The following is a 27,942-nucleotide window of genomic DNA, read 5'->3' on the forward strand; positions in this document are numbered from 1 at the left end:
GCTTCGCGCGGTGCACGACGGGAAACGAGCACGCCGACAGGATTACGGACCTTTGTACCAGCGCGAGAGTGCCCTCTTCCGGCCCGAACGGAGTAAGCGAATTTTGGAGGACGGATGTTGCCCTTATCCCATGCGCGTGCGCGCACGCACCTACCAAAACCCGTTTATTGTGTGAGCGAGCTGGAGGGGGGAAGGGGGGCCCAAAATGCTCATAACATGTTAACGCATCGTCCTTTGGGCTCCAGCTCTCCTGTTCCTTCCTTAGCGGTGCGTCGCCTTATTCCGAGTACGTGCGCGACGCGGCGACCCCCACGGCCAACTGCCAGAGCTCGCGCTGTGCTCTACCAATGAGCTTCTTCCTCCCCTCCCTGGCAGGCGGGCGCGCGTGTGTTTCATTCTCTGGCCCAGCGCAACATTTGTATTCCTGGTCAAAGTCCGTGGAGGGTCCTCGTGAGCTCAGCTCGACCTCCTTTTCGATCCCTTCTGTCGGAAAGGGTGGAATAAAAGGTGGTTCTTATTGTGGCGACCAGGTAGTTTGCTGGCTTCTACAACTGAAACTTGGGACATCATGCAGGTGAGACCTGATATTTTGGGGTGAAGGAGAAGACGGGGATGCTAAAACATATGGAGGCTAAAACATACGAAGAACGGTGACAGGAACTGGGTATGTCTAGTCTAGTGAAAAGAAGGACTTGGTGGGTGGGGGGATGACATGATAGCTGTATTCCAATATTTGAGGAGGGTCAACCTGTTTTCCAAAGCACCAGAAGGTAAGATGAGAAACAATGGATGGAAACTAATCAAAGAGAGAAGCAAGCTAGAACTAAGGAGAACAGTGAGAGCAATCAACCAGTGGAACAGCTTGGCTTCAGAAGTTGTGAGTGCTGGGCAACCATTTGTCTGGAAAGGTACAGGGTCTCCTGCTTGAGCAGAGAGTTGGAATAGAAGACCTCTAAGACCGCCCTTCCAACTCTGTTTATTATTCTATGTTTTTGTCCAGGAATTCTCAGTCTTCTTTTGCTCATGGTCCCCTTCTGAGCCTCATCACCTCTGGACCCCTTTCTTAGCATTAGTATAAAAAAGGCTTCACTATCTGAATTATCTCATATTTGGCCCCTAGAAAAATGGCACAGCTCCCCTGGAGTTATATGGTCCATGTTGAGAACCATGCTTTAGCAAGTCTTTCCTTTGAGTAGTGTATAAATTAAAATGCCAGAAGTATTAGAATGACTAGAAATCCAGCTCATCTGGTGCACTTGATGGATACATTGGCACTTGAATTTCTGGCTGTTTCCAGTACAGTATTCTGCTTTGTCTGCTCTTCCAATATTAATGAAAATGTTTGTAGCAGTTATTCTTAACTGTTAAACTGCAAAACAATAAGGAAACTGGCAGCGAGAGGCAATATTAAAGCAATTAGATTAGAAGATGATGGATAGAAAACAAATGAGAAGGAGACCTAAGAAGGTAAAATAAAAATGGAATGAAGCAAAGTGGGGCTGACCATACAATGAACAGGAAGATACAATATTGCAACAATTTGTTGTCAGTCTCACCTTATGTATAAACATTAACCAACAATTACAAAACATTTGGAAATCTGTAACACAAGAACAGAATACCATTATCAGTGACTATCCAAGTCGTATGTTTGCTTGAATAATAGCATTTTGACCAGTTGTATAAAAGTAATCAAAAAAACCACATGCTTCACAAGCCAACTATTATAAAATTTAGGACACATTTTGTATTTTTTTAAATTGTGCAACTGAACTACTTGACATTATTAGAATGGAGCTCTGTTTCCTCCCTTATTGCCAAATTACCAGCCAGCAGGAAAACATTCAACAATCACTCTCCTTAAGATGACTACGAAGGAGATGAGTTTGGGCCAACGCTAGGACACTGTGTTTAGCCATCTATCAAATTAGTTCTGGTTTTGTATGGGTGCATTCAAAGGAAGTCTGACTATCATCTGATATTGAATAGCACAATAATGCTAAACCCATGCCTGAAATAGATGATTAGCCTTTGGACACAGATCTGGCATTATTCCAGACGAATACCAAAGCTGTTTTCAAATCAACCTAACAATTTAAAATGTGAAGAGGATTGTTCCATGAAGCAGCCATGAGAGAAAAACAGCTCGCTCCATGCAATTCCTACACTGACATCACCAGTCAGTTGCTGTTCACAATGGTCCAATTTTTGGAGCCAGAAAATAGCTTGGAGACCAGGAGATACAGAGTGAAGATTGAGATTGGAAAATTAGATACTTCAGCCGTTCAAAGCAGATTGATCCTGGGAGACATTGCTCAGGAAACAAAGGGGAGAGCTTATGCTGGGCGATCTCATCCCCTAGAGGTCTGTAACCCCAACTAAATCATTAGCAAATTGCATCAGATTGCACCCATTGCAAAATTGGCATGGCTTGTTGCCAGCTTAAAAGGGCAAACACTACAGAATAGCTAAAGCCATTTAATTTGCCCAATTGATGCATTGGGGACCAGATGAACATCTGTAATGTCATAGGCAAGGAAGGAAAAAGTTATTGGATAGATATACAACACTGCTGTGGCTGGATTTACATTTTCCATGTTTGTTAACTGGACTCATACACCATTACATAATTATGGTTTCTATAATACAGTAGCTGAGACCATATGACTTTCTATATACCAAAACCAAAAACCCATATTATGACATAGCGTGATATGCATACTATCAGCCGTTTAAGTTGGCCAGGTCAAGAAAGAGACTCACTAGGATTACTATACGCCGCCCTGAGTCCCTAGGGATTGGGCGGCATATAAATTTTATTAATAAATAAATAAATATAAAGTCCTTATGTTTAAGAACAAAATCTTGAAAACCTGACAAAGTCTCTCCCCCTCCATTCTATCTTATACCAAAGAGAATCAAGGCATAGTAAACATGAGTTTTCTTTCCCCTCCCCCTTTTCAGACCATGCTAATGTTTATGTGATAGCTGCTAAATACTTTCTTCAAAGCTGTCTCTGTACTAATTTATGGCTACATGCATTATTTCTAGTGTGTGCATAAATTGTGAAACATTTTCTGTATAAAAATGTGTTTCAAACATTCTGCCGATCTAGATAGAGAGTAATTTAGTAGAACCAGAACATTTTGACTGTCCTGGATTTTAGTCAAGACAAAATCCAGAGTTATTAAGCATGGAAAGACTGATGAACTTTGTATCTTACTCTTCAACACAGCCTATGTGTTCATCAGCCCAATAATTTTCCTAACTCCTTCATTTTCCATTTAGCCATTGCAATCATTGCCTTCAGTTTCAAGTGTGGCAACATTTGTCCCTCTCCACCCCACCATCTTTGGATGTACCATGCTTGTAGCTAAAATATTGGTGGCTAAGGGGAAGAAGAAAAGTGCTGGGAAGGCTAATAGGCTGGTGGGCCAGTTGGATATGCTGTGCTTGCGACATTGGCAGTGGCTTTTTCCTATTCTCTGTGAAGCATCTGTACTAGAATAATAGTAGTTTGAATCTGTTTCCACTCCAACACTTGAATTTTAGTTCAGAAACAGATCATCCGACCCTACCTGTTCCATGCACAGAACCCTTTGCACATCGGTATTTGTTTTCCCTTAAAAGCATTTAAGATTTAATTGTTTCAGTTGCACAATATATCATGCAATTATGGCACGGTATGATCTGCCACAATTCTAGTGGCAAAAAGCAGTTATCGCCCCTTCCAATAATCACAGGTTACTCACCAATCAATAGTTGGCAGGCTGCAGGATACTACCTTGCAGGAGAACAAAATAATTGTATTTTAGCCTCTATTGGCAACTCTGTAATTTTGAGAGCCTTTGTGAGTGGAAATAGTAAGCTGCTTCCTTTTTATTTCCACAAATTGCAATTTCAATAACAAATTGAATTTCACTTAGAAATAATTGTGAGGAAATAATTGTGAGGTGGAATTCTGTGGGTAGTTCTTTCTCCATATCTTGCACAGCAGGAAAATATAGAAGAGAATGTTTGGGAAGTTAAAGTAGCACTGTCTAAAAGGAAAGATTGCAGTGTTAAGGGATATTAGTTTAAAATGAAGGTGAATGAGATAAAGATAATGAGTAGTATTGAAAATGGGATAGAGATAATAGTTTCTCTCTCTCAAAATAATAGATTTTAAATCATCCATTAAAATGAATGCAGAAAGTTCTAGTTATTAAAAATGCAGTATTAATTTAAAAATGTAGAATTAAACTGTGGAATTTGCTGTAATCAGATAATATGGCCAGCATTGTAACCATTTTAAAATAGAACTAGGCAAGTTTATTGAGAAAAGATTCATTTGTCTTGATGGCTCCTGGCTACCTCCTGAATGTCAGACTATGTGCTTTACCAGCTGCCAGTATCAGAAGAAAACTAACCATCTGTGTTCATGAGCTTCTGACATATTTCTGCTTGGATTTATGGGTATAGAATGTTGTACCTGATGGGTTGGCCTGATCTAGCAGGGCTCTTGTGTTCCTGTAAATGCAATTATCTTGAATGTGGGGAAAGGAAGTCTTGTTGGATATTTGTGATTATTGTGGAATCCATGTTGACATGGACGTGTGCAGAATCAAACATCTCTACTTCATACCTTGCCTATGGATAGTCCCTAAGATCTTGACTGAATTCAAATTCAAGTGATAAAATATCTGAATTTTTTCTATCCTAAAATAATTTCCAAGGTTTATGTGTGTGTATTAATAAGCAGCTGTGTAATGTTTTGTTTTTAGTAGTTCAAAGGAGAATCATGATTCATTTTGACATCTAAATAAATGCGTTAATCTTTAAAGCTGCTACACATTTGGAATTGCTTTCTCTAAAAGGACAAATATATGTGAATTCTTTTGTTATGTCTCATTCTTTTAGGGCTCAAAGAAACTAGTGAACACAATTCTGAGTTGTGCGGATGACTCATTAGCCGGAATAGTGGCATGCAATCCTAATCTTCAACTTCTAAATGGACACAGAGTGGCACTACGTTCTGATTTAGAGAATATAGAGGGCAAAGTTGCACTTATTTCTGGAGGTGGATCAGGGCATGAGCCTGCACATGCAGGTTAGTAGGATGGGGTTCTGGAAAGTTTTTCAGTCCTGAACACAAAAGGGTAAGGGCTTGGACTGGGATTCATTTGGCTGATTTATGTTGAGTCATCAGTAGACTCGTAGAAAAATCAAAATACGAGATACTCCAAGTGTAGATAAGATGCCATCCTGTCTATTATTTTTCCACAGGATACATTGGAAGAGGAATGCTCACTGCGGTGGTCGCTGGTCCAGTGTTCACTTCCCCTGCAGTGGGTAGCATTTTAGCAGCAATTCGGACTGTGAAACAAGCCGGAGCAGGTATGGTAGCATTTTTGGTGGACTGACATTCCATCTGGATAAGAAACAGAAGACAAATTTAATTCTTTCTTTTATAGTTGGGACATTACTAATAGTGAAGAACTATACAGGAGACCGCCTGAATTTTGGGCTGGCATTGGAACAGGCACAGGCAGAAGAAATTTCTGTGCAGATGGTTATAATTGGTGATGACACTGCCTTTGCCACCAAGAAGAAGGCTGGCAGGAGAGGTCTATGTGGCACAATGCTTGTACATAAGGTAAGTGTCATCCATCTTTAATCAGAAGGCAAATGTTGTCTTTGGCTATGCTTTCATTTGTACAAGAGCCATCTCAAACTACACATTCTTTTGAAGTACTTTGTCTTATTTGTGCTTGCTATTCATTGCATGCAGACTTTCAGCATCAGTATTTGGTGACAGACCACTAAGTTTAGTTTTGAGAATATGGAGAAAACTTTGTAAACTTCTGTGTAGATTTAAAGATAGAGACTATTCAGAAAATATACGTAAAACATTTTTAATTTGATTGTTTCTGCTGATGTTTCTTAATGGTTACAAAAATTCATACATTTTTAGCACAGACTTTCTTATTTTTAATTTATTGAAGTATTCGGAAGAACAGAATAATGACTAAAGAAAAAAGAAAAATAATGGATAAAGAAATAAATTATCAATAAATAAACAGAGTTGTACAATTGTTGTGACATTTAAAATACAGTATTTCCTTAATTGTATGTAACTGAGTATATCATATCATTTAAAAGATTATATCATATCATGTAAAAAAGATGTTGAGACTCTAGAACAGTGGTTCTCAACCTTTTTAATGCCACGACCCCCAACCAGTCGTAAGTCGAGGACTAACCAACCGGTCGTAAGTCAAGGACTAACCAACCAGTCGTAAGTCAAGGAGTTTCCCTGCCCGGGAGTGCCGCGCATGCATGGTGCTGCCCTCTGCGCTGGCTGGGGCGTAGCTGGCAAGCGGCAGAGACGGCGCAGGCCAACCACCGGCTGGGCCACCAGCTGGCCCAGCCCAAGGGAGGTAAGGCACCCGCCGGGCCCCACGCGCACCAGCAACCCTCCCTGCACCCGCCGGCCTCCCACCTCCCACCCCTGGCCCTCTTTTACTTACATTTTTAGTAGTTGCTCAGCAGGGAGGGGTAGAAACTTCCAGACAGCTCGCCTTCGCTGCAGACAACTTGCAGCACCGTTTGCAGAATGGGACTTTTGGCGGGCTCAGCAGGGCAGAGACAGCTGGACAATTCCTATTGGCTTTTGAAAGCCAATAGAATTAGACTCTATTCAAGAGAGTCTATTCTATTGGCTTTCAAAAGCCAATAGAATAAAAGGGAGTAGCATAGCTAAGGAAAAGGGGGGGGAAAATGGCAGACTGCGTTGTTTGGCGACCCCCGTGAAATGGTCGTTCGACCCCAAATGGGGTCCCGACCCACAGGTTGAGAACCGCTGCTCTAGAAAGAGTACAGAGAAGAGCAACAGAGATGATTAAGGGACTGGAGGCTAAAACATAAGGAACGGTTGCTGGAATTGGATATGTCTAGTTTAATTAAGAGAAGGATGAGGGGGGACATGATAGCACCAATATCGCAGGGGCTGCCGCAAAGAAGAGGGAGTCAAGCTATTTTCCAAAGCACCTGAAGGCAGGTCAAGAAGCAACCGATGGAAACTAATCAAGGAGAGAAGCAACCTAGAACTAAGGAGAAACTTCCTGACAGTTAGAACAATTAATCAGTGGAACAACCTGCCTCCAGAAGCTGTAAATGCTCCAACCCTGGAAGGTTTTTAAGAAGAGACTGGACAGCCATTTGTCTGAAATGGTATAGGGTTTCCTGCCTGAACAGGGGATTGGACTAGATGACCTCCAAGGTCCCTTCCAACATCATCATCATTATTGTTGTTATTATTATTATAATTGAAAATCTGAAAACAGGATATTACTATAACCAACTATTATTACTTTGAAGATAAATGCACATAATCATATTTTTTAAAAAAAATCACGTGGTTGTCTAGTAATGTTTTATTTAGTTTTGTATTTCATCTACTTTTTTATGAGCTCTTTTTTGTCTGAATAAAACTTCTTCATATAATACATATACACATCATGCTATTTTCTTTCAACATTGTACAAAGCACAGAAAAAATAAGAAGTAATAAGCAATGAAATTGGAGGCAAGATACATTGGAAAGGAAAAAGAAAATTTAATTTAATTGCACTAATTACATTTTTACATTTTAAAACAACTTTAAAAATTATAATGGGTTTTTGCTATATATTAAATTACAACTCTGCACATATGTAATAGGAAAAAGGTTTTTATGAATTTAATGTATTATTTATTTATTTCAAACTACATTGAAACAGTCCCAAGAGGCAATATGTGGAAGTAAAGCCCATTAAATAAATCCATTTTTTTAAACAAATGTAATCCTTAAAAGAGAAGCATTCTATCTTGGAATTATTAAATTTTCAGACTACAAATTATTATACTCTTGGAGAGATAAAGTGTAGAGATTTCAAATAAGTTCTAGCAGATGGTACTTTCACTGAATCACAGCCTAACACTTTATTCACAAAGATTTTCCTTCTGTTTTAGAAGAGAAGCATCACATACTCTTTTGGGTACAGAATTGAAATGTGACATGTTACAACCATTATGTTTGGGGGTTCCATGTAATATTTTTTCCTGTTTATATTTAGGTGGCTGGAGCATTGGCTGAGGCAGGTATCGGTCTGAATGAAATTGTTCGTAGAATTACTGCTATTGTAGGAGCAATGGGTACGTGTTCACTTCCCTTTTCTAGAATAAGTCTCTGGACTGAATGTAAATCATCTATCTATCTATCTATCTATCTATCTATCTATCTATCTATCTATCTATCTATCTATCTAAACTGGTCCTATGATATATAGGGCTGTATAAGTGTGATCAGCAGCTTGAATTGGACCCAGAAGCTTGCTGGTAGCCAGTGCAGCTCTCAGAGCAGTGATGTTATATGTGTGTATCAAGAGATGCCAAAAACTCCCCATGCTGCTATATTCTGAACCAGCTATAGTCTCCAAATGATCTTCAAGGGTAGCCCCAACCCTGCCTGACACCCAGTGACTCTGGGTAGTACATATAAATCTAGAGAGTGTATTGCAATAATTCAAGCAGGAGGTTACCAATACCTAAATCACCATGATCAAGGCCTCCAAAAATGGGTGCAACTGTTAACAAGACAAACCTGTGCAAAAGCTCCATTAGCCATAGCTGCCACATATTTTTCAAGCAGGAACCATAAGTCCAAAAGTATTTCCAAACTGCACACTAGCTCTAACTGGGGAAGTACACCTGCAGGCAGGGTTAAATATGGAAAATCTCCAGAGCTCGGTGGCCTTAAAAACCACAGCTACTCAAGGTTGACCCAAAGCCCGTTCTCCTTCATTGTCACTCTCAGCCTCCAGGTATCAGAAGAGGACATCAGTGGCATTGCTTGTCAGTCTAAAGCAGAAATTAAAGCAAACTGATGATACTGTACCCACATTGACAGATGATCTCTCCCAGTGGCTTCATTTAGATTTAAATAGAAGTGGGCAGAGAATAGAGCTTTGAAGCATCCCATAAAGTGGGGGCTTCCAGTTCAAGCTGTTCTCCTTTGTAAGCATCAAGTGGAACTGGTCTTGGAGAAAGGAAGAGAACTATCGTAATACAGTGCCTAGCACTCCTAATCTCCTAAATCAGTTATGGCGAAACTTTTAGAGACGGAGTGCCCCAAAACCGCCCCCGCCCCCACCTTGCATCTCCTGCACTACCCCCTGCTCTGAACACCCTCAGGGCCACTCACCACCTTCACAACTCGATCGCCCAGGTGGCCCAACAGCGCCATGGCAGCTACAACCTCCACCCGCGCCCCGCAGTATCAACTGTGTGCGACAGGATGCAAGGGCAGTCTTGTCCCTGCTGCCTGGCTGCCATGTCCTTGATTGCGCTGCTCCGTGCAGGCCACGCTCAGGGGTGACTCTCCAGGGGGGCTGCTGATGAAGGGACCGTGGGGGGAGGCGGGGCTGAGGTGATGGCGGCACATGCCCACAGAGAGGGCACTGAGTGCTACCTCTGGCACGCATGCCATAGGTTCGCCACCACTGTCCTAAATCATCCCTGAGGGATAGCATGAAGGTAACTGAGAGACCAAGGAGGACCAGGATGGATGCCCTATCTCCATCTGTAACCTGCCAAAGGCTATTGACATGTCCAGTCAATGCCATCTCAGTACTGTGGTCAAACATGAATCCTGATTGAAAGAGGTCCAGATAATCTGCTTATTCCAGAGCTTTCTGGAATGATAAGACAGCTTTCTTCTCAGAAACCTTCCCCCCAAAAGGAAGATTGGCTACAGAACAGAAATTGCCCACATCTGTTGGATCAGAGATGGCTTCTTAAGGAGGGGATAGACAATCACCTTTTTCACTATACATGGAACCTCTCCCTCTTTCAGGTGAGTTCACTATCATCTGGACCCAGCTGTCTATTACTTCCCAAGAGAGCTAAATCAGCCAGGAGAGACAAGAATCTAAAATTCAGATAGCTAAATTCATAGCACTAAAGCCTTGTCTATACAGTATTAACAGGGCATACAGAGTCAAATTCTGCCCATATAACCAGGCAAGATTCCAGTTCCAAGTGAATCCAAGTGACTTTATCCAACTGAAAGTATTCCCACGGTCCCTCCTTACCTAGGTGGGGACGTGATTGCAGATGCTATACTGTAAGGACAGCTATAACTACATTCAATTGCCCTTATTGCCACAAAGGGAGGGCTGGTGCAGGCCATTCATAAGTTCGCGGAGGCTAGAGGAGGGCCACCACTGGCCATTCATGATTTGGGAATGGATCTGGGACAGGCTGTGCATGCCTGCAAGAAGGCCAAGGGGTGGATGGCACAGCACAAGTGCAGGAAGACCAGAGAAACTTACCAAAACAACATGTGACTTTTCCTGCCCCATTGACTTTGTGGGATGCCGGCAGGGAAAGTTGCAAATAGCATTCAGACCACCATGGGATGCTGCAATTCTCATAAGTGCAATTGTCAAGCACTTCAATCACAAGCACAGGACCTCAGGGGTGAGCAACAGTCAAGGATTGTACCCTCATTCATCACCATTACCATTTTAAACAGTTGCTGACCGAATAATTGATAAGCAAGGGTAATGTGTAGAAGTAGAAATTGAAATGAGGAAATAACCCACTCCAGATTTTTGAATTCCAACTACAGATCTAATTTATTAAAAGATGACTTTAGGTTAGTCATAATCTCTTAGATTTAGGTTCTCTGACAGGACTTATGAGAAACCTATGGAATGTAAATATTACGCATATCTTTCCTTAGATGAATAGACTAAAGCAATAATACATTTTGTTAAAAGATATACTTGATATTGTAATATAAATAGTATTTATCCAACTATGGCATTTTTCCTAATTCCATGCTACACAGTGAAATTACTGTTTGGAATTGTGTGTCATATTCCAACATGATAAGTATGTTTGTTAATCTATTTTCTTACTTGATGCTGAATGCTATCTGGTATAGCTGCATTTTTCTTTTTATATATTTTATTTGCATAGGCACTCTTGGGATAAGTCTGTCCCCCTGCAGTGTCCCAGGATCCAGACCCACTTTCCAGCTTGCAGATGATGAATTTGAGCTGGGTTTAGGTAAGAATGTATATATCACTTTTGTCTATCCCAGTGGTTCTCAACCTTTTTAATGCCGCAACCCCCAACCGGTCGTAAGTCGAGGACTACTCAACCGGTCGTAAGTCGAGGACTACTCAACTGGTGGAGCACCCGTTTGCAGAATGGGACTTTTGGCGGACTCAGCAGGGCAGAGACAGCCTGGACAATTCCTATTGGCTTTGGAAAGCCAATAGAATTAGACTCTATTCAAGAGAGTCTATTCTATTGGCTTTCAAAAGCCAATAGAATAAAAGGGAGTAGCACAGCTAAGGAAAAGGGGGGGGGGAAATGGCGGACTGCATTGTTTGGCGACCCCCGTGAAATGGTTGTTCGACCCCAAATGGGATCCCGACCCACAGGTTGAGAACTACTGGTCTATCCCCTCCTTTAGAATGGCATCATGAATGCAGTCTCTTTGGGAATGTTTCCAATTTTGAGTTGAAATTATATCTTTGCATGCCTGTTATCAGATGTAGTTAGTTGTAATGAATGTATTATTGATGGAATGATGTGGTTATTACTCTCACTTCTATAGTATAAATTGCTTTGAGGTTAAACTGATGTGTCAAAAGAAATTTTTTTCCAGATAAATTTAACTTCTAAGATTTCCTTAACTATAACAAGTGAAGTTAGTAAAGCATTCATGAGAGATTTCTTTAACGTCAAACAGAAAAAAAAGCTGTCCAAAAGCAGAAAAATATATTGTTGAATGATTTTAAATAATTAGAAATAAATAAGAAACTAAATCCAATTTTGAATATAGAGCAAAAGATAAAAGTAATACAGAACCAGTTTTATTTAGTAGAAATAAATGCACCTTACAAAAAAGTTAACTGTACTAGACAAAATATTTTTGAAAATATTTTGAAAAAAGCAAGAAGCAAGCCAAATTGTTAGCTTATCAATTATGGACAGACTAATACAAGAATTATTATTTCTATCTGGGATAAAACCAAATATATTTCAGTTTGTCAATTATTATTCTAAATCAGTGATGGTGAACCTTTTAGAGACCGAGTGCCCAAACTGCAACCCAAAACCCACTTATGCATCATTGGGTGCCGAGTGGGTGTGGACCATTGGGTGGGTGTGGACCATTGAGTGGGCATGGCTGCGGTGGTAACAGCAGACTGGGTGGGACTAAAAAGTTCAATCAATCAATTCCAACTTCACAAGATCTTTTTTTTTCCCGGGAGAAGTCGAAATTGACTGATTGATTGAACCTTTTTTTTTTTTTTTGTACACGGCGGCAGAGGCCTAAAGCGAAAAGGTTTTATAAAACCCAGCTGAAGGCCTAGGACTGGGGCGATGGCACATGTGCCCATGGAGAGGGCTCTGAGTGCCGCCTTTGGCACCCGTGTCATAGGTTCGCCACCACTGTCTTAGTGTATTGTTTATCACTTTTTTATTCTTTTTTAATGATTTGAATTGTATTAACAAAGTAATTTTAGTCAAGTTTGTTTCATTTGAAAATTGAAATGAAATATGTTATGCTATTATAAGCTTTTAATGGTGTCTGAGAATATTTTAGTTACATGATCCAGATTTCAGGACTATCTGCTCATGTCAATATGTCATTCTTTATTTGTATTTCCCATTTTCTTTACTATTTTCAATGTATTTGTATTTGTTTTGTCGATTTGCTACTCTTTTTAAAATATATAATTTTTAAAATCTGCTGGTAATGGTATAAATACAAAAAAATTCTAATGTTTAATAAAAGAGTGGTTAGGATTTTGTTATTAATGTTATTTTTGTTAGTTAAAAAAGAAAAACTGAAGATAATTTGTTTTACCTGCAGGAATCCACGGTGAAGCAGGTGTGCGCAGAATAAAGGTAAGTTGACTATGACCCATTTTATATTCCTAGAAGTGTAAACTTGTCCACTAACATGTGTCGTTTTCACAGATGGCAACAGCAGATCAGATAGTCAACATAATGCTGGATCACATGACCAACCCTTCCAATGCCTCTCATGTACAACTTAGGCCTAGTGAGTAACTTTGGACTGACATACCTATTATTCCCCAAAGTTCTCAAAAGACACTGGTAATGATTCTTTTTTATTTATTTATATTTTATATATATATATATATATATATGTTTTCTGAGGTTTTCGCGGGTGTTTGTATGTAGGTCTTTGGTTATTCGGGTTTTCTCCCGCGTAAAATTGGAAGTGTCTTGGTGATGTTTCGACGAAGTCCCATTCGTGAGGAGCACGAAGCTGAAAACACCAGCCTGAAGATGACGAATGGGACTTCGTTGAAACGTCGCCAAGACACTTCCAATTTTACGCGGGTGAAAACCCGAATAACCAAAGACCTATACATACATACATACATACATACATACATACATACATACAATCAATGTAATTAATTTTTACTTGAACAACAGCATTTTTGGCGAATTTACTACAGATATTCCTTGACTTACAGGAATTTAAGAAATTTTGCAGCCAGGAATTTATATTATATGTTACCATACCAATAAAGGATGTAGCTCAGGGTTGAAATGAGAGGTGCTTGGTGCTCTCTGAGCTTGCTTGTTTTCTTGCAGACATTTCATTACTCAAGCCAGGTAACATCATCAGTGCTCATAAAGAGTCCATATGTCACCGTGGTTGTAAATCGAGGCACCCACATGAATGAACTGATTTTATGACATTTTTTGTGGCAGTTATTAAATGAACACCATTGTCATTAAGCAAATACTGTGGTCATTAAGCAAGCCCATTGTCCAAAATGTCTGTTTTGGAATGGAAGTACAGTAAATGCTAGTTTTTGACAAAAAAATGTCATACACGATGTGTTGGATGCTGCAAATGGCCATGTGAGCCAGTTTTCAAAAGCCCAAATGTGATCACATGACTGCGGGGAGGGGGGAAAGGATTGAAACTTTTAATTAGGATTATAAGTACCTTTGAGAGGGTTTCATTGTACCTTCAAAGTGAACATTCGTAAGTCAGGGATTACCTGTATGTGAGTAGGAATCCAAGGGGCATTTTGACCGTTGTGACTATTACCATGACTATATGTACGAATCTAGCATCCTTTGTGTATTGATATTTGCAGATTACATTTATATTAGGCTTCCAGGCCATAGAAACACCTTTCAGTTTTACCAATGTTTGCTTTGGCTTTCAGAGGCTTCTGTGGTCTTGGTAGTGAACAACCTGGGTGGATTATCCTATCTTGAGTTGAATATAGTAGCTGGGTCTGCTGTTTGTTCTCTTGGTAAGTTATTATTATTATTATTATTATTAGTAGTAGTAGTAGTAGTAGTAGTAGTAGTAGTAGTAGTAGTAAAGGAAAACAAACATCCAGTTACCAGCAAAGTACTCACGTCTTTGAATGCATTGCATACCTCCACTTTAATTACTTGGGATTAAACTCATTGTCATATAAACAGCCAAGATCTTTTGGCTACATTTATTAACCTAATATGTATGTAAGATTTAATTTAATAAATACACAAATCCTATTTTGAAATAGCTAGACAACATGTTCTCTATTGGGTCATCATTTCAGAGATATTTCCTTATCAGATTCCTCAATACCTTCAACAAGGACTTCTAGTGAATTCCCTTAATCGGAAAAGTTGAGATACAGTCAGAGATACAGTGTATCTTGAAAATAGCCCATACTAAACTATATTACACAGTCAAATATCAACACAGGAAATATTTAATGACATTTTATTATATCATAAACTATTTTATGATAATGTTTATGTCATAACATGATTTATAAAATTTGCCAAATTTCAATTCCATGGGAGTCATGGGTCCTGGATTTTGGACACATTCTCTGAATCAACTCATTTGAGGTATTTTAGTTCAAAACGTTTTGTCCTATGGTACACCTTTTTGCCCCATTAAAGTTTACAGGAATTATAGTTTTAGTAGCATATAGTTAATGTTGATAGAATTAAAACATAACCTGGATAGAAACTGGGATTCAACTGCATTATAAATCAACCCATAATATTTGGAGCAGCATGACAACTGGAATACTATAAAAGCTGTTTCCAAGCAAATAGTTGATTATCTACGGTATATGAAGGAAGGGGGAAAATACACAGTAACTGTTATTCTGGCCCAGGGGTTAGTTATATTCCCAAGGAAGCAGTCCTTGGAACCAGTAAACTATTCATCAAACCGTCTTTAACAGAAACATTATTGGATGCTTTCCCACCAAAACTCATATCCTACTGTACTACAATAAAAGTAGACACCTTTCATTGGTCTGGGGATAGAAACTCATCCTTCCAACTTGCAAAAGGCTATTCAATGATGTGTTGATTACCAGGAATGGGAGAGCTGAAATTTTGCTCTGGGGTTTTTTGGGGGGAGGCTTTTTGGTTCATGTATTTGTACTTGAAAATCACACCACCAAATTTCAGGTTTACCATTGCGAGATTCTCCGCTTCTTTTTTTAAAAAAAAAAAGTGTTCTAGAACTTTTTAAATTTTAAGAATTTTCATGTCTAATTTGTAGGCAATATTTTGCATACCTATACATTACTTTTCTCTTCCATACTATCCTGATACTTTTATCTAATGATACCATGTTTACTTGTTTTTTTGTCTAAAAATGCTTTGTGATAATCTGTGTTAATTTATATTCATCTCTGTCTGATAGGAATTTTGTATATTCATAATGAATTGATGTTTGTAACTTGAATTCACACTTGAAAAAGAAATAACAAAAAAAGCACAAGTTCTTCAAGGGGGATCTTGATAGCGGGTTGTTGTTTTTTTTAAATTCCATTAGTAAATAGGCCTGACATGGATATTGCCCTGCCTCAAGTAGGATTATTCCTATTTGGGAAAGGAGAAAAAAAATTAGAGGTTCAGGATCACATGAAAGAGGAAAAAATTATTGATGCACTTTTGATACCTCCAGGCTGTTCTAAAGGCCCCACAACCCTCCTTATTTTCTGGAGATGAAGGTGAGGGAGGCATTTCTAAAAAATAAAACACTCCATGATCATAACCATAACCTTCTAGCACTGATAATATTACATAGTGGGGTAATAAAACATCTGCAAGGAAACAACCAAGCTCAGAGAGTACCGAGGAACCCATATTTCATAATCAATTCCGTTCATGAGGTCTTTGAATCTCATAAGACCCAAGTATTGAATTTCCTCTTCTTGTAGTGACATCACTTTGGAAATTTTATGGACTGGTTTCTTTACTTTTCAGTTGCTTATATATGATTAACCTTCTCATGTTTTCCCAAACTTTGCATTATTTAAAAAGGATATAATTTTCATTTTTCTTAATCTGGTTCATTCGTGACAGTTACTTCTTTTTCCTTCTCATTTTGGTTGTTCACCCTGAAGAATGCTTCAAGTTTTCCTTGCTTCATCATTGCAGAGAGCAGAGGTTTTCACGTTGCCCGGACTTACGTTGGCTCCTTTATGACTGCATTGGAAATGGCAGGTGTCTCCCTTACCCTTCTCCAGGTGGATGAAGAACTCTTGATCCTACTTGGTAATTTTCTTAGATGTTGGTTTCCTTCCCACTGCTTTAGTGGGGAAAGTAAATTGTAAGTTAATGGATCAGAATATATCTGTGGAACCATCACTTCAGAATGGTATTTTTGACATTTGGGGCATGCACAATGCAGATTCATACCTAGCATGTTCAGTGGTGTACTGTATCTTTTTATTTTAAACTAGCTGTTCCGGCCACGCGTTGCTGTGGCTCAGTCTGGTTAAATGGAAAAGAAAGAAAAGAGAAAGTGCACGTTTGTAGTATGTTTAATTTCACATTAATTGTGGGTATACAATATTTTTTGTTGTTCCATTGTCTGCAGATACAGAGATTGTCTGAAATTGTAGCGTGTGTTGCTTTTATGTCCAACAGATGGCGCTGTTTTTCACAAAAAGCATGTTTTTACCTGTCACAGGTGTGACATCTATATAATATAGGTATATAAAAACACGCATGAATTCGAATGCAACGTTGTGTCAAAATTTCAAACAATCGGTGAAGAACTTTTGGAGATTTAAGATTTTGAGCAAACGAACATTTACATTTTTATTTATATAGAGAATAGTATCTCTTCGCTTCTGTTGTGCTGGATTTGATTATTTGGGGATTGTTCCCAGATATGTTTCTATTTTACATAGAAAAAAAAACTGGTGAGAATTCTCAACAATTCATTTTTTGATGTTCTTTTGTGACTGTGAAATTATCTTCAGCTGTTGTCCACAATTATATTTAAATTCCTAGATTCAGATACCACAGCTATTGCCTGGTTAAAACCTGCCAGAATGTCCGTGACAAGACAGAAAATACAGATGATAGTACCCAAAGTGTGTTCTAAGGAAGAAGAGCCTGACCCAGCAAAAGGTACAGTCTGAAATATCTATTATAGCTACAATGGAATTTCTGCTATGCTATGTTCATGCCATCAGCCGAGACTGATCCAGGCTTCCAGGTAATGGTAGAGACAGAGAATGGGAATAAAAAATCTGAGGCACCACTCTATCATGATGGGACAAATAGAATTTAATCGATATCAATGCAAGTCAGTAAGACTTGCATTGAGTTCTGTTCTCTTTTCCATCTCTGCTTGAGCCTAGCCCTCTAATATTTTTGTGACGTAGTAGAACAGACGGATTACATGTATATTAGCTTCTGGAACAATAGAGAATTGCCAGAGCACTTTTCTTGTCTCTGTCTGGTTCCAGTGCTCTGGTTGAATGATTTTTGTTTTTGTTTAGATACACCACATTTTCTTTTCAAAAGAATTGCAATTCTACCTAAAGAGCATAAGGCTGATATGCAAATCTCCAACTGATGCTCACTTTGCAGAGGGAATTACAATGAAAGGGAAGGGAAAGAAGATGGTCTGCGATTTTTGTCTTCTGTGGGAAGAAGAGAGCCAAAAGCAGATTCAAGTTTGTCAGGGTTCTATAAGTTGCAGCATTTTAAAATGAAGCTAATTTAAGATAAGGAAACGCCCTTTCAGAAATTATGCCAAAGCAATCAAAATAATTCTTCCCATTAAAGAATAAGGTTTGAAATTGGGTTTGGGGTTTTGGTGTGTCATTGTTGATTTCCAATGTAACAGTTATTTACTAAATTGTAAAGTTATTGTTTTATTTGATATCTAGATTAACGGTTATTAAAAATAATATTTATTTCTTGCCTAACTCTAATTCCAATGAAATAGTTTTTTTTATATAGGGCAGTCACACAAATTCATTTTATCATTTTAGGTGGCTACAGTATTGCAAAACTTGAGAATTATAGAACAAACACGCAGAATATTCATTTCAAACACAATAATTTTTTACAAAAGTTTTATTTTTTTCATCATTCACCGAGTAAATAAGTTATGAATCATCCAGTACAGACTTAAATTTCTTTAATAACTTTCTGATTAAAGTGATTGGTTTTGCTTAAGTGAACTGTGTAGTTAGATATTATCTTTTTATACATATATTCACAAGAAACAGAGATGAATTCCAGCATTGATACTTATGTAAGGTGGAGTGTATGAAACTTTACCATTATTGCAAGAAAATAACTAATAGTTTCTATTCCCTTTAGTGCCATCTTCTCCTCACATGAGATTGATTCTGGAGTGTGTGTGCTCTAAAATGCTTAGCCTACAGGAGCAACTCAATGAACTTGACCGTGCTGCAGGTGATGGAGATTGTGGCAACACACATGCACAGGCTGCCATTGGTTAGTTTTCTCATCATACTCTAAGCGACAGGTGTCAAACTCGCTGCATCAAGTGACGTGTCACGAGGTATTTTTTTGCATTGCTGGAGGTGGGGTGGGCAGCGCCTCCGTATGATGCAACCAGCCCACAGGTCGGCAGTTTGACACCCTTGCTCTAAGTCTTGGCATCAACCTATATCACGTGACAACTTTGGACTTCTCTTTAAAAAGTCCAGTGTTGAATTCCATTGAGCTCTTTTGTAAAGTTTGGTTCATTTTTGGTTAGAGCAATGAAAATCATGCTACATCATGAAATATCCTAACCGCACCTAAGGCTACAGAGATCGCTGTATTTCAGACTGTGAACAAATTTTAACTTTTGTGTGCTTGATAAACATGAGGGAAGAATCTCAACTGAGATTTAAGCTGTATGCCCAGAAGAGTAAAGCTTTCTTCCAAACTATGATCTAGATGGGGGGAGGCAGAGAGTTGGAGAAGTGGTAAAGGTCATAAATGGAGCCTAAACACAATAGAATTTGTGTATATGCTGTACTTAAACCAGGGACAAATTAGGATGGAAGGGTGAAGATGGGGATCAGACCAAACATGATTGATCTTGCAAATGAGCAAAACAAATTGATAAGTATTCATAATTTGAACTAGCTTTGGATGCTATTGCTGTTTTCTCTAAAACAAAAACAATATAGTGAATATGAGCTGTTGCTCTTCCTCTGTCAGAATTGGAGATTATATATACTCTGAATTGTATATTATGGATACATTAAGATTAATAATTTGAAAGCAGTTGTGTTTTTGCCCAAGAGAGGAAAAGATTTTTCAATTGTTACTAATTCTGGAATCCTTGGTATTCTCTCAGCTTGGTTGTTTGCTTGCAGATGTTTCATTATCTAACTAGATAATATTGTTGCTCTAATCTAGTTGGGTAATGAAACATCTGGAAACAAACAACCAAGCTCAGAGACCATCAAAGACTCCACAGTTCAACCCTGACCTCCATACATTCTTTTCTGAATCTGTTGCTAAATGAATCCTCAAGTGTGCCAGTAGTTGAATACAAACTGGGATGAAAAGGGCAATGGAAAGTTTCCTACTTCTGGAGTGATTTTGTATCTTTTCTCCTGGTGCTGTAAATTACCATACCAAATCATGGATGTCAGGACAGCTTATTGTAAATCTGCTAAGTTTCCTGTTTAATAATCGTTCTTGGAACTTGTTGCTTAAAAATAGGGAATTTTAAAAAATTAATATTAAAAAAATATAAAATGAACACCAGCTAGAGCAGGGCTTTTCAACCAGTGGTATGGGTACCACCTAGGGTACATTGGCACCTGGCAGGTGGTACGTGATCATCCTAGAAAAGTGGTAGTGGGGGAGGGGAATGAGCTGAACTGGTGGCAGCACCGCACAAGTCTGAGCGAGAGACGGCTGGTGCTGCAGGGCTGTCAGGACTCAGCGGAAGCGCCAGGATCAGCGCCAGGCTCCAGCTGGAGCTTGGCGCTGATCCTGGCACTTCCACTGAGCCCTGAAGAAGCACCAGTCAGTTGGAAAGTAGCACTGATCCTGATGCTTCTGCTGAGCCCAGAAGAAGCGCCTATCAGCTGGAATGTTGCAGCATCTCCAGGGTCTTGTGATTTACATTCAGATGCTTGGCAACTGATTCATGTTTATGACAGTCACAGTGTCCCAGGGTCATGTGAAGTGACCAAAACCTGCTGCAACCACCAGCAGACGGGGGGAATAAAAACCAAATACCTCCCACCCCACCCCCGCTGCCAATCCTCAAGAGAAATGCTCACAACAATGAAAACCTTGGACAGGAAGAAGAGCGCCATTGGGTGGGCAGGCAGGTGTCTTGCTCGGCTGTGGCTTGGGGGGGGCACTTTTTTCAATGCTGTTATAACTTCAAACAGTCACTAAGCAAACTGTTGTAAGTCGAGGATTACCTGTACTTTATCACTTTTTTTGGTCATCAAGTTTTTGACACCTTGCTAGGCAACTGGTGGTACTCAGATGTTGCCATATCCTAAAAGTGGTACAATGGGTGAAAAGGTTGAAAAGCCATGAGCTAGAGGATTATCAGGTCTAACCATGACTATTGCTTCCTCAGCAATCCAGAATTGGCTAGATGCTAAAGCTCTGCCTCAGCGACCTTATCAACTGTTCTCTTCACTAGCCAAGTTGCTCCTGGAAAAGATGGGAGGCTCATCAGGAGCGGTGAGTGTTGGCCAAGTGGATTAGCTGTTAGTTGAAAATGAAAGGCAAATAGAACTACTAGGTTTTATGTGTTTAATCTGGAAGAAAGCAGTTAGAAATTGAGAACGTTTCTTAAATTATTAATTTAATTGACAGTGCCAGACCAAATTTTCTCAAAAAAAAAAAAAGAAAGAAAGAAAAGAAAAGAAAAGCAAGGACCTGAGCAATACTTGGATGTGAGAACCTCTAGGAAATCCCAAGGTGTATCTCAGTTTAATTGAGAAATTGAAATAATATCTTGAAAGAAGGCAATAGCAAACCACTCTATTTTGTTCTGTACATAGAAGTGTACATGGATTTTTTTTTTTCAAATTACTAGGCATCAAACTTAACTCCCAGGAGAATTTAATCTTTAATTTCTGGATTAAGAAATATAATCAAATGTGAAAATATGCATTTATAATAATGTTGCCTTTTAGGAAAACTGGTAAAAGAATAAAATGCTCAGATTTATAGTTGAGTCAAACCATTTAAAAACAATATAGTTAGTTCTAACCATTCAGTCCTGTCCAACTCTTGGTGACTTTATAGTTAAGTGCTCTCCATTCTACCCCTTTGAGTACAGCTTCTTGTATCAGCTTTGATTATATTAAGCCAGCAAGTTCTTTGCTTGCTCTTTCTTGATCTACTAACCATTCCTAGCATCACTGACTTCTGCAATGAATTTGCAAATATGACATGGCCAAAGTAAATCAGATGTCTAGTTTGTTGTTGTTGTTAGTTGCAAAGTCGTGTCTGACCCATCACGACCCATGGACAATGTTCCTCCAGGTCTTCCTGTCCTCTACCAACTTCTGGAGTCCATTTAAGCTCGTGCCTACTGCTTCAGTGACTCCATCCAGCCATTTCATTCTCTGTCGTCCCTTCTTCTATTGCCCTCAATCTTTCCCAGCATTAGGCTCTTCTCCAGTGAGTTCTTCCTTCTCATTAGGTGGCCAAAGTATTTGAGTTTCAACTTCAGGATCTGACCTTCTAAAGAGCAGTCGGGGTTGATCTCTTCTAGGACTGACTGGTTTGAACGCCTTGCAGTCCAAGGGACTCGCAGGAGTCTTCTCCAGCACCATAGTTCAAAGGCTTCAATTCTTTGGCGCTCAGCCTTTCTTATGGTCCAACTTTCACAGCCATACATTGCAACTGGGAAAACCATGGCGTTGACTATATGCACTTTTGTTGGCAGGGTGATGTCTCTGCTGTTTAGTATGCTGTCTAGATTTGTCTAGTTTAGTAGACTGCAATAAAACAATATACTACTTTATAAACTGGAAAAACTGAGGACTTCTTAGATCTACACGTGTTAGGTTGATGGAAGAATGTACAGAACAAGATACTATCTTTTGTAATCATGAAATTCTATATGTGCAATTTTCATATTTTTTATATAAGCCGCTTAATGTAGAGATCAGCAAATACTTAGAATACATTTATTTTATTTGCAGCTCTATGGATTATTTCTGACAGCAGCTGCTCAGTCTCTAAGGACTGACGATGACTTAGCAGCCTGGTCCTTAGCAATGGATGCTGGTATTAATGCTATGATGCGGTGAGTATAACTCTAATTATAGCTGAGGAAATATAAGCAATATATGTTACTTTTTTATTTCATAACATTTCATGTGTTGTCACATCTAAGAGTGACATCGTTTTTACAGAAAGTAAACCAGGACTACTGTGAGGAAATATTATTCACGTGTATGATGTGATCCCAGTCACTTTGTTTCATCATCTTGTTACTATGGCTTTTAGCTCCTCGGTATGGCTTTCAGCTCCTCCCCCAAACTTCTGTGTTTTCTATCACTTGTTTAATTGCTTGCATTAAGCAAGGCCAGTTTTTACAAATATGCTATATGAACTACTCAAGGAGTAGCTGTTTACCCACACATCGTAGAAACTATACTAATAAATATTTCCTCTGACAGGTATGGAGGAGCTGCACCTGGAGACAGGACCATGGTAAGAAATTTATCCTAAGTTTTTGTTTAAATTACTTCTGCTAGTGCCATGATGGCAGCCATATTTTCCTTCTTTCACTAACTGTACTAATTGCGATAATAACATATGTGAAGTACTTTATGCTAGTAGAGTAATTGGATCATTTACACTTGGGGAGGTTTATTGACATTGGGTAGTGGAGATCAGTTTTGCAGGATTAGCAATAGCACGTAGACTTATATACTTCTTCATAGTGCTTTACACTTACAGCACTCTCTGAGAAGTTCACAGAGTCAGCATATTGCCCCCAAGAGTCTGGATCTTCATTTTACCAATTTCGGAAGGATGGAAGACTGAATCAACCTTGAGCCAGTCAGGATTGAATTCCTGGCTGTGAGCAGAATTAGCCTGCAATATTGCATTCTAACCACTGTGCCACCATTGTGCTTAACATTCCAAGGTGAAACTAGCCCCCGCAGGTGTCCCGAACATAGATCACCTTGCAATTTAACTTTTGTACAGTCAAGACAAAATGACGCATTTTATTCCTCATTGTTATAACTGTTCCTACAACCTGCAATTAGCTTTTCAAAAAAAATCATTAGTCTTAATCTGTTAACTACTAAAACAGCAATTATTAGTTTTATAATTGGTGTCATTGTTGGAGGTAGTGGAGGAAAGAAGGAGCATGGAGGTAAAGAATAAACTGTGAAAACAAGTTTGGATGTAAGAAATGGATTTCTGCATAGTTGGGTAGATTTAGGGCTGCTTTTGATTTTTTTTTTATAGAAAGCTAAGATTTGTAGTTTCTAATAAGTTATCTCTGTGTATTCAACCAATGTGCTATTTTCTTCAGTGCACATGCTTGCTTTTAGTCACACTTTCAGTTTCCCAAGTGCTTTTTTGATCCATATAAAAGAATAAAGTTTAAGTTCTGATAATATACATTACAAATTTGGTGACTTCGAAATATATGGACCACAGTTTTTATTCTGCTAATGGATATTTCATAGATTTCCCTGTACTGTTTTTTTCAGTTATATTTTTTGCCGAGATTCTACATGGCAAGACTGTATTAAATGTATACATTAAGTGTATACTAAATATTAAATCTCCAGGGCCATATGCTATAGTTTTGTAATCATAGCCTCATATAGGTAATTTTACATATGTACAGGAGTCCTTGGATTCTGATCATTACTTTGGTGACCATTTAAAGTTACAACAGTCAGAGAAGGAACATTTTATCACGTGTGGTGGCTGTGCCCCAAAGCAAAAAATTATTGGGAACGAATAAGAGATTGGATACAGGAGATAACGGAGATACAAATGGATTTTAAACCAGAATTATTTCTTTTGGGCATAATAAATTTAAAGATGGAAAAACAACTCCAACATATCATTATACACATATTGACTGAAGCTTGTATAGCATATGCTCAATGTTGGAAGAGTGAAAATATTCCCACAAATGATATGATTATGTACAAAATCTTGGAATGCGCAGAAATGAATAAACTTACGTTAGAATTAAAAGACAAGGAGGCGACAGAATTTTATGAAATTTGGAATAAATGTTATAATTGGCTAGAACAGAGAAAGGAAAAGACATAATTATTGATGTACATCAAATGTAAATAAGATGTAAAGAATGCTTAAAATGTATAGTACTGTTCTGTTAAAAGAAAAGATTTATGTTTATGTATTTTAAGTTTGTTTGGGTGTATGGTGTATAGTGAAAAATAATTTTAAAAATAAATAAAAAAATAAAGTTACAACAGTGCTGAATGAATGGTAGTTATGACTGGTCCTCAAAGTTCCAACTGTTGCAGTGCTCCCAGAGTTAGGTGATCAAAATTGGGCACTTAGCAGCCCACCTGCAATTATGACCGCAGTATGTGCTTCAGCTGCCTCCCCATTTCCCCCCCATTTTTCTCCTTCAGTCTGCCCTCCACTCTGCCATCTACCTTGCCATCCCAGCTGACCTTTAACATCTTCCTCCCACTGCTGCCAAGACGGGCCAAGTCATTTGTGACCTTCCCTATTGGCTTCCACCAAGCAAAGTCAATGGGGAAACTAGCAGGGAAGGTTACAAGGCACTCCTACTGCTTTTTCTCCTGCCCACAGCATTTCCTATACATGTGTGCAACCTTCCCAAGGCCTCCCACGCTCCTTGCCTGGGACTTCCTCTGCTTTGTGCTTAATGACCTGCACAGACCTGGGCTTATGACCAAGTGATATGCTCATATGATATTATGGTTTACAACTACATTGCTTAGCAAAGGCATTCATGGTCCCAATTGTCATTGTAACCTGAGGACTACTTATACAGCTTTTCCTCTCTCTCCCCCTTTCCTTCCAGTTGGTATTTTCCCTCTCTGTCAGAGCCAGCACTTCAACTGAAAATGTTTGGAATTTTTCTTACCAACTATAGCAAATCCTGAAGATTTTCTTCAAAGGGTCTGTTTATGTCCAGTGAAGAATAGTAAATCTTGCCACTATTGTTTGTCTAATATTCCTCATCTCTTGCCTAGCTGGATTCACTCTGGGCTGCTGCAAAAGTACTCAAAGCTTTGAAGACACCTAAGGCTGATCTGATGGAGGTTCTGGCCAAGGCTGTGAATGTGAGTTTATTAGCATATATGCAATTCAAAGTTAGTCACTTTTGCCTCGTAAGAGCGAAGATGAGGAACATGCAGTTTACCTTTCTGTTTTTTTATTGGAGAAGTGCTTCTTCAAAGCATAGGAACAGATATGAGGTTAAGTCTTTGGAGCCTTCTGGAAAGGGGAAAGGTCCAGGTTGGGCAAAGCATGATTTCAAGGAATTGGCATTCTTTTCAGCCAGCCCCTTGAAAGGAGCTGTTTTAAAAGATTCTTCCTTCCTCCAGAGGTGCTCTTTGATAATCAGCTAAAATCGATAATCAAAAACTATAAGTATTAACGGCATCAGGGTAAAGGCTGTAGCAACAAAAAAAAAGAGATCTAGACTCCAAATGATGTCTGTGTTTACAAACTGAGATGTGAAACTTTTTTGTATTATATCTAGTGTTATAGCTATATAAAGAACAAGTTTGTAGTATACCTGTTTATGTTGCTTTTTTTTTTACAGGAGGCAGAGGCTGCTGCTGAATCTACGAAGAATATGGAAGCTGCTGCAGGCAGAGCCAGTTATATCAGCTCAGCTCACCTAGTACAGCCCGATCCTGGTGCTGTAGCAGCTGCAGCCATTCTCCGGGCAGTGCTAGAAGGGTTACAGGCTAAACCATAGTAACGTCATGATATTCTTCCTTAATATAAATCACATTTTAGTACTAGTTTAAATGTCCCATCACTATTCTATCCCTGCTGTGCAGGTCTTACTAAATCCTGGTACCTTTGGCATGACAAAGTTTATTTTAACTTACAAAGCTTTCTTGCACATTATTTGGTATTATTCTGGAAACGTCATGCTTGAGAACGGAGTTATGTTTATATGTTTGGCTGGGGTCTATGTTTTTTTTCATGCTTTTTATATTTTGACTGTTACGGAGTCCTCTTTTCAAGTTGTTCAAGTTTTTATGTACTGCATTTCTTCGCTGTACACAAGAGGTGTTTTAAGTTTTGTCGAAGCTATGTAGTGGTACATTCAAACAATAGTGTAGCAACATAGCTTGAACAGCTAAGTAAAATATATGCAAAGATTTTCTAACTCTAGATACCAGGTGTATAAGTAGTATGCCAGAATCTTTATAAAATATTTCATAGACCATGACTGTAGTCTAGATATTTTTTTTAAAAAACCATCTGGAGCTGCTGAAATTAATACATCAACACAGTATACATCTAAAGAGTTGTTGAGCAAAGTGAATGCTATTTCTGTTCCTTGTCTGTTGATTTCACATAGAGATCTCACTGGCCACTGAGAGAAACAAGATTGACTGGTTAAATCCATTCCCTGACCGAGGAGCACAGAGAGCCCCACAATTTCATAAGTGCAATCATCACACTTGTTAAACTACCGCATATTTATTTGCGTACAATATAGCTTAAATAAATATGGAACAGATCAATTTAACTTAGCTTGTACATATGTAGATGCTGAGAAGAATATTGCTATATATTCATAATTGAAATAATCTGCCTTTTAGCCTCGATAGTAACTCAACATTCTCATAGTTACAGGGATCCTCTTTGGGTACAAGGCATCATAAATCTACATCAGGATTTTTGAACTGCTTACCCTCTGGGCAATATGTTTCAGCTGTTATACAATCAATTAAAATGTACCCTGCTAAAAATGTTTAGCTAGTACCTAAATAACATTAAAGGAAGCTTGGCGACCAGACCTCTCTTTTGGGAACTTCATAAAGGGGATTATTTACAGATGAGTTTTTCAAGGTTGTCTATTTTGCTTCAGGTGATGATAAAAATTCGTCTTTATAAAATTTAGCATTCTTAAGGCTGGGACTTAAGCATTTTGAGCTGGGATTGGAAATAAGTAAAAAACACTCTTTCAGGATTGTAGAGTATATTATTACTCAGGTAACATGCTGGTTAACACATTAGATCTTCTATGTGGCAGGTAGGTGGGTGTTATTTTCAGCAGCAGCTATACAAAGAATGCATTACAGTTTAGATTGAAAGAAATTATCAGGTATATTTCTCTGGCAGCCAAGGACCCATGTATACAAAGGTAACTTCTGTCATATTATCTGCCACAAAAACCCAAAGTTATTTCATCTAGATAACTGCAGGCACCATTTTAAAATATTTTGCTACCGTAATTATATGATCAAGAACTCATTCGATATAATCAGAATGAAAGCTAGGTGCACAGTTATAATTAAGTGAAACTACCTGTATTTAAATTGGAAAAAACAAATGGTGTTAAGGAAAATGTTCAAAAGGAATATAGAAGAATAAATATACATAAGACTTTTTTTCACTGTCTGGTTATTT

General features: G+C 38.6%; 1 protein-coding gene across 1 annotated transcript; it reads left to right on the forward strand.

The window, feature by feature from the left end:
• The first annotated feature begins 119 nt into the window (after positions 1-119).
• Positions 120-27,923, forward strand: TKFC (triokinase and FMN cyclase). The gene is made up of 17 exons (XM_039344278.1): positions 120-574; positions 4,900-5,089; positions 5,266-5,376; positions 5,454-5,635; positions 8,097-8,175; positions 11,005-11,094; positions 12,917-12,951; positions 13,024-13,108; positions 14,262-14,351; positions 16,498-16,614; positions 17,359-17,478; positions 18,685-18,822; positions 20,930-21,036; positions 22,512-22,615; positions 22,992-23,025; positions 25,539-25,628; positions 26,114-27,923. The coding sequence occupies exons 1-17, from the start codon at positions 569-571 to the stop codon at positions 26,270-26,272; spliced, it is 1,737 nt and encodes a 578-aa protein (XP_039200212.1). The 5' UTR covers positions 120-568; the 3' UTR covers positions 26,273-27,923.
• The last annotated feature ends 19 nt before the right edge of the window (positions 27,924-27,942 follow it).

This window comes from Crotalus tigris, unplaced genomic scaffold (genome assembly GCF_016545835.1).
Source record: "Crotalus tigris isolate CLP2741 ecotype Arizona unplaced genomic scaffold, ASM1654583v1 scf7180000017899.1852299, whole genome shotgun sequence".
Taxonomy (NCBI): domain Eukaryota; kingdom Metazoa; phylum Chordata; class Lepidosauria; order Squamata; family Viperidae; genus Crotalus; species Crotalus tigris.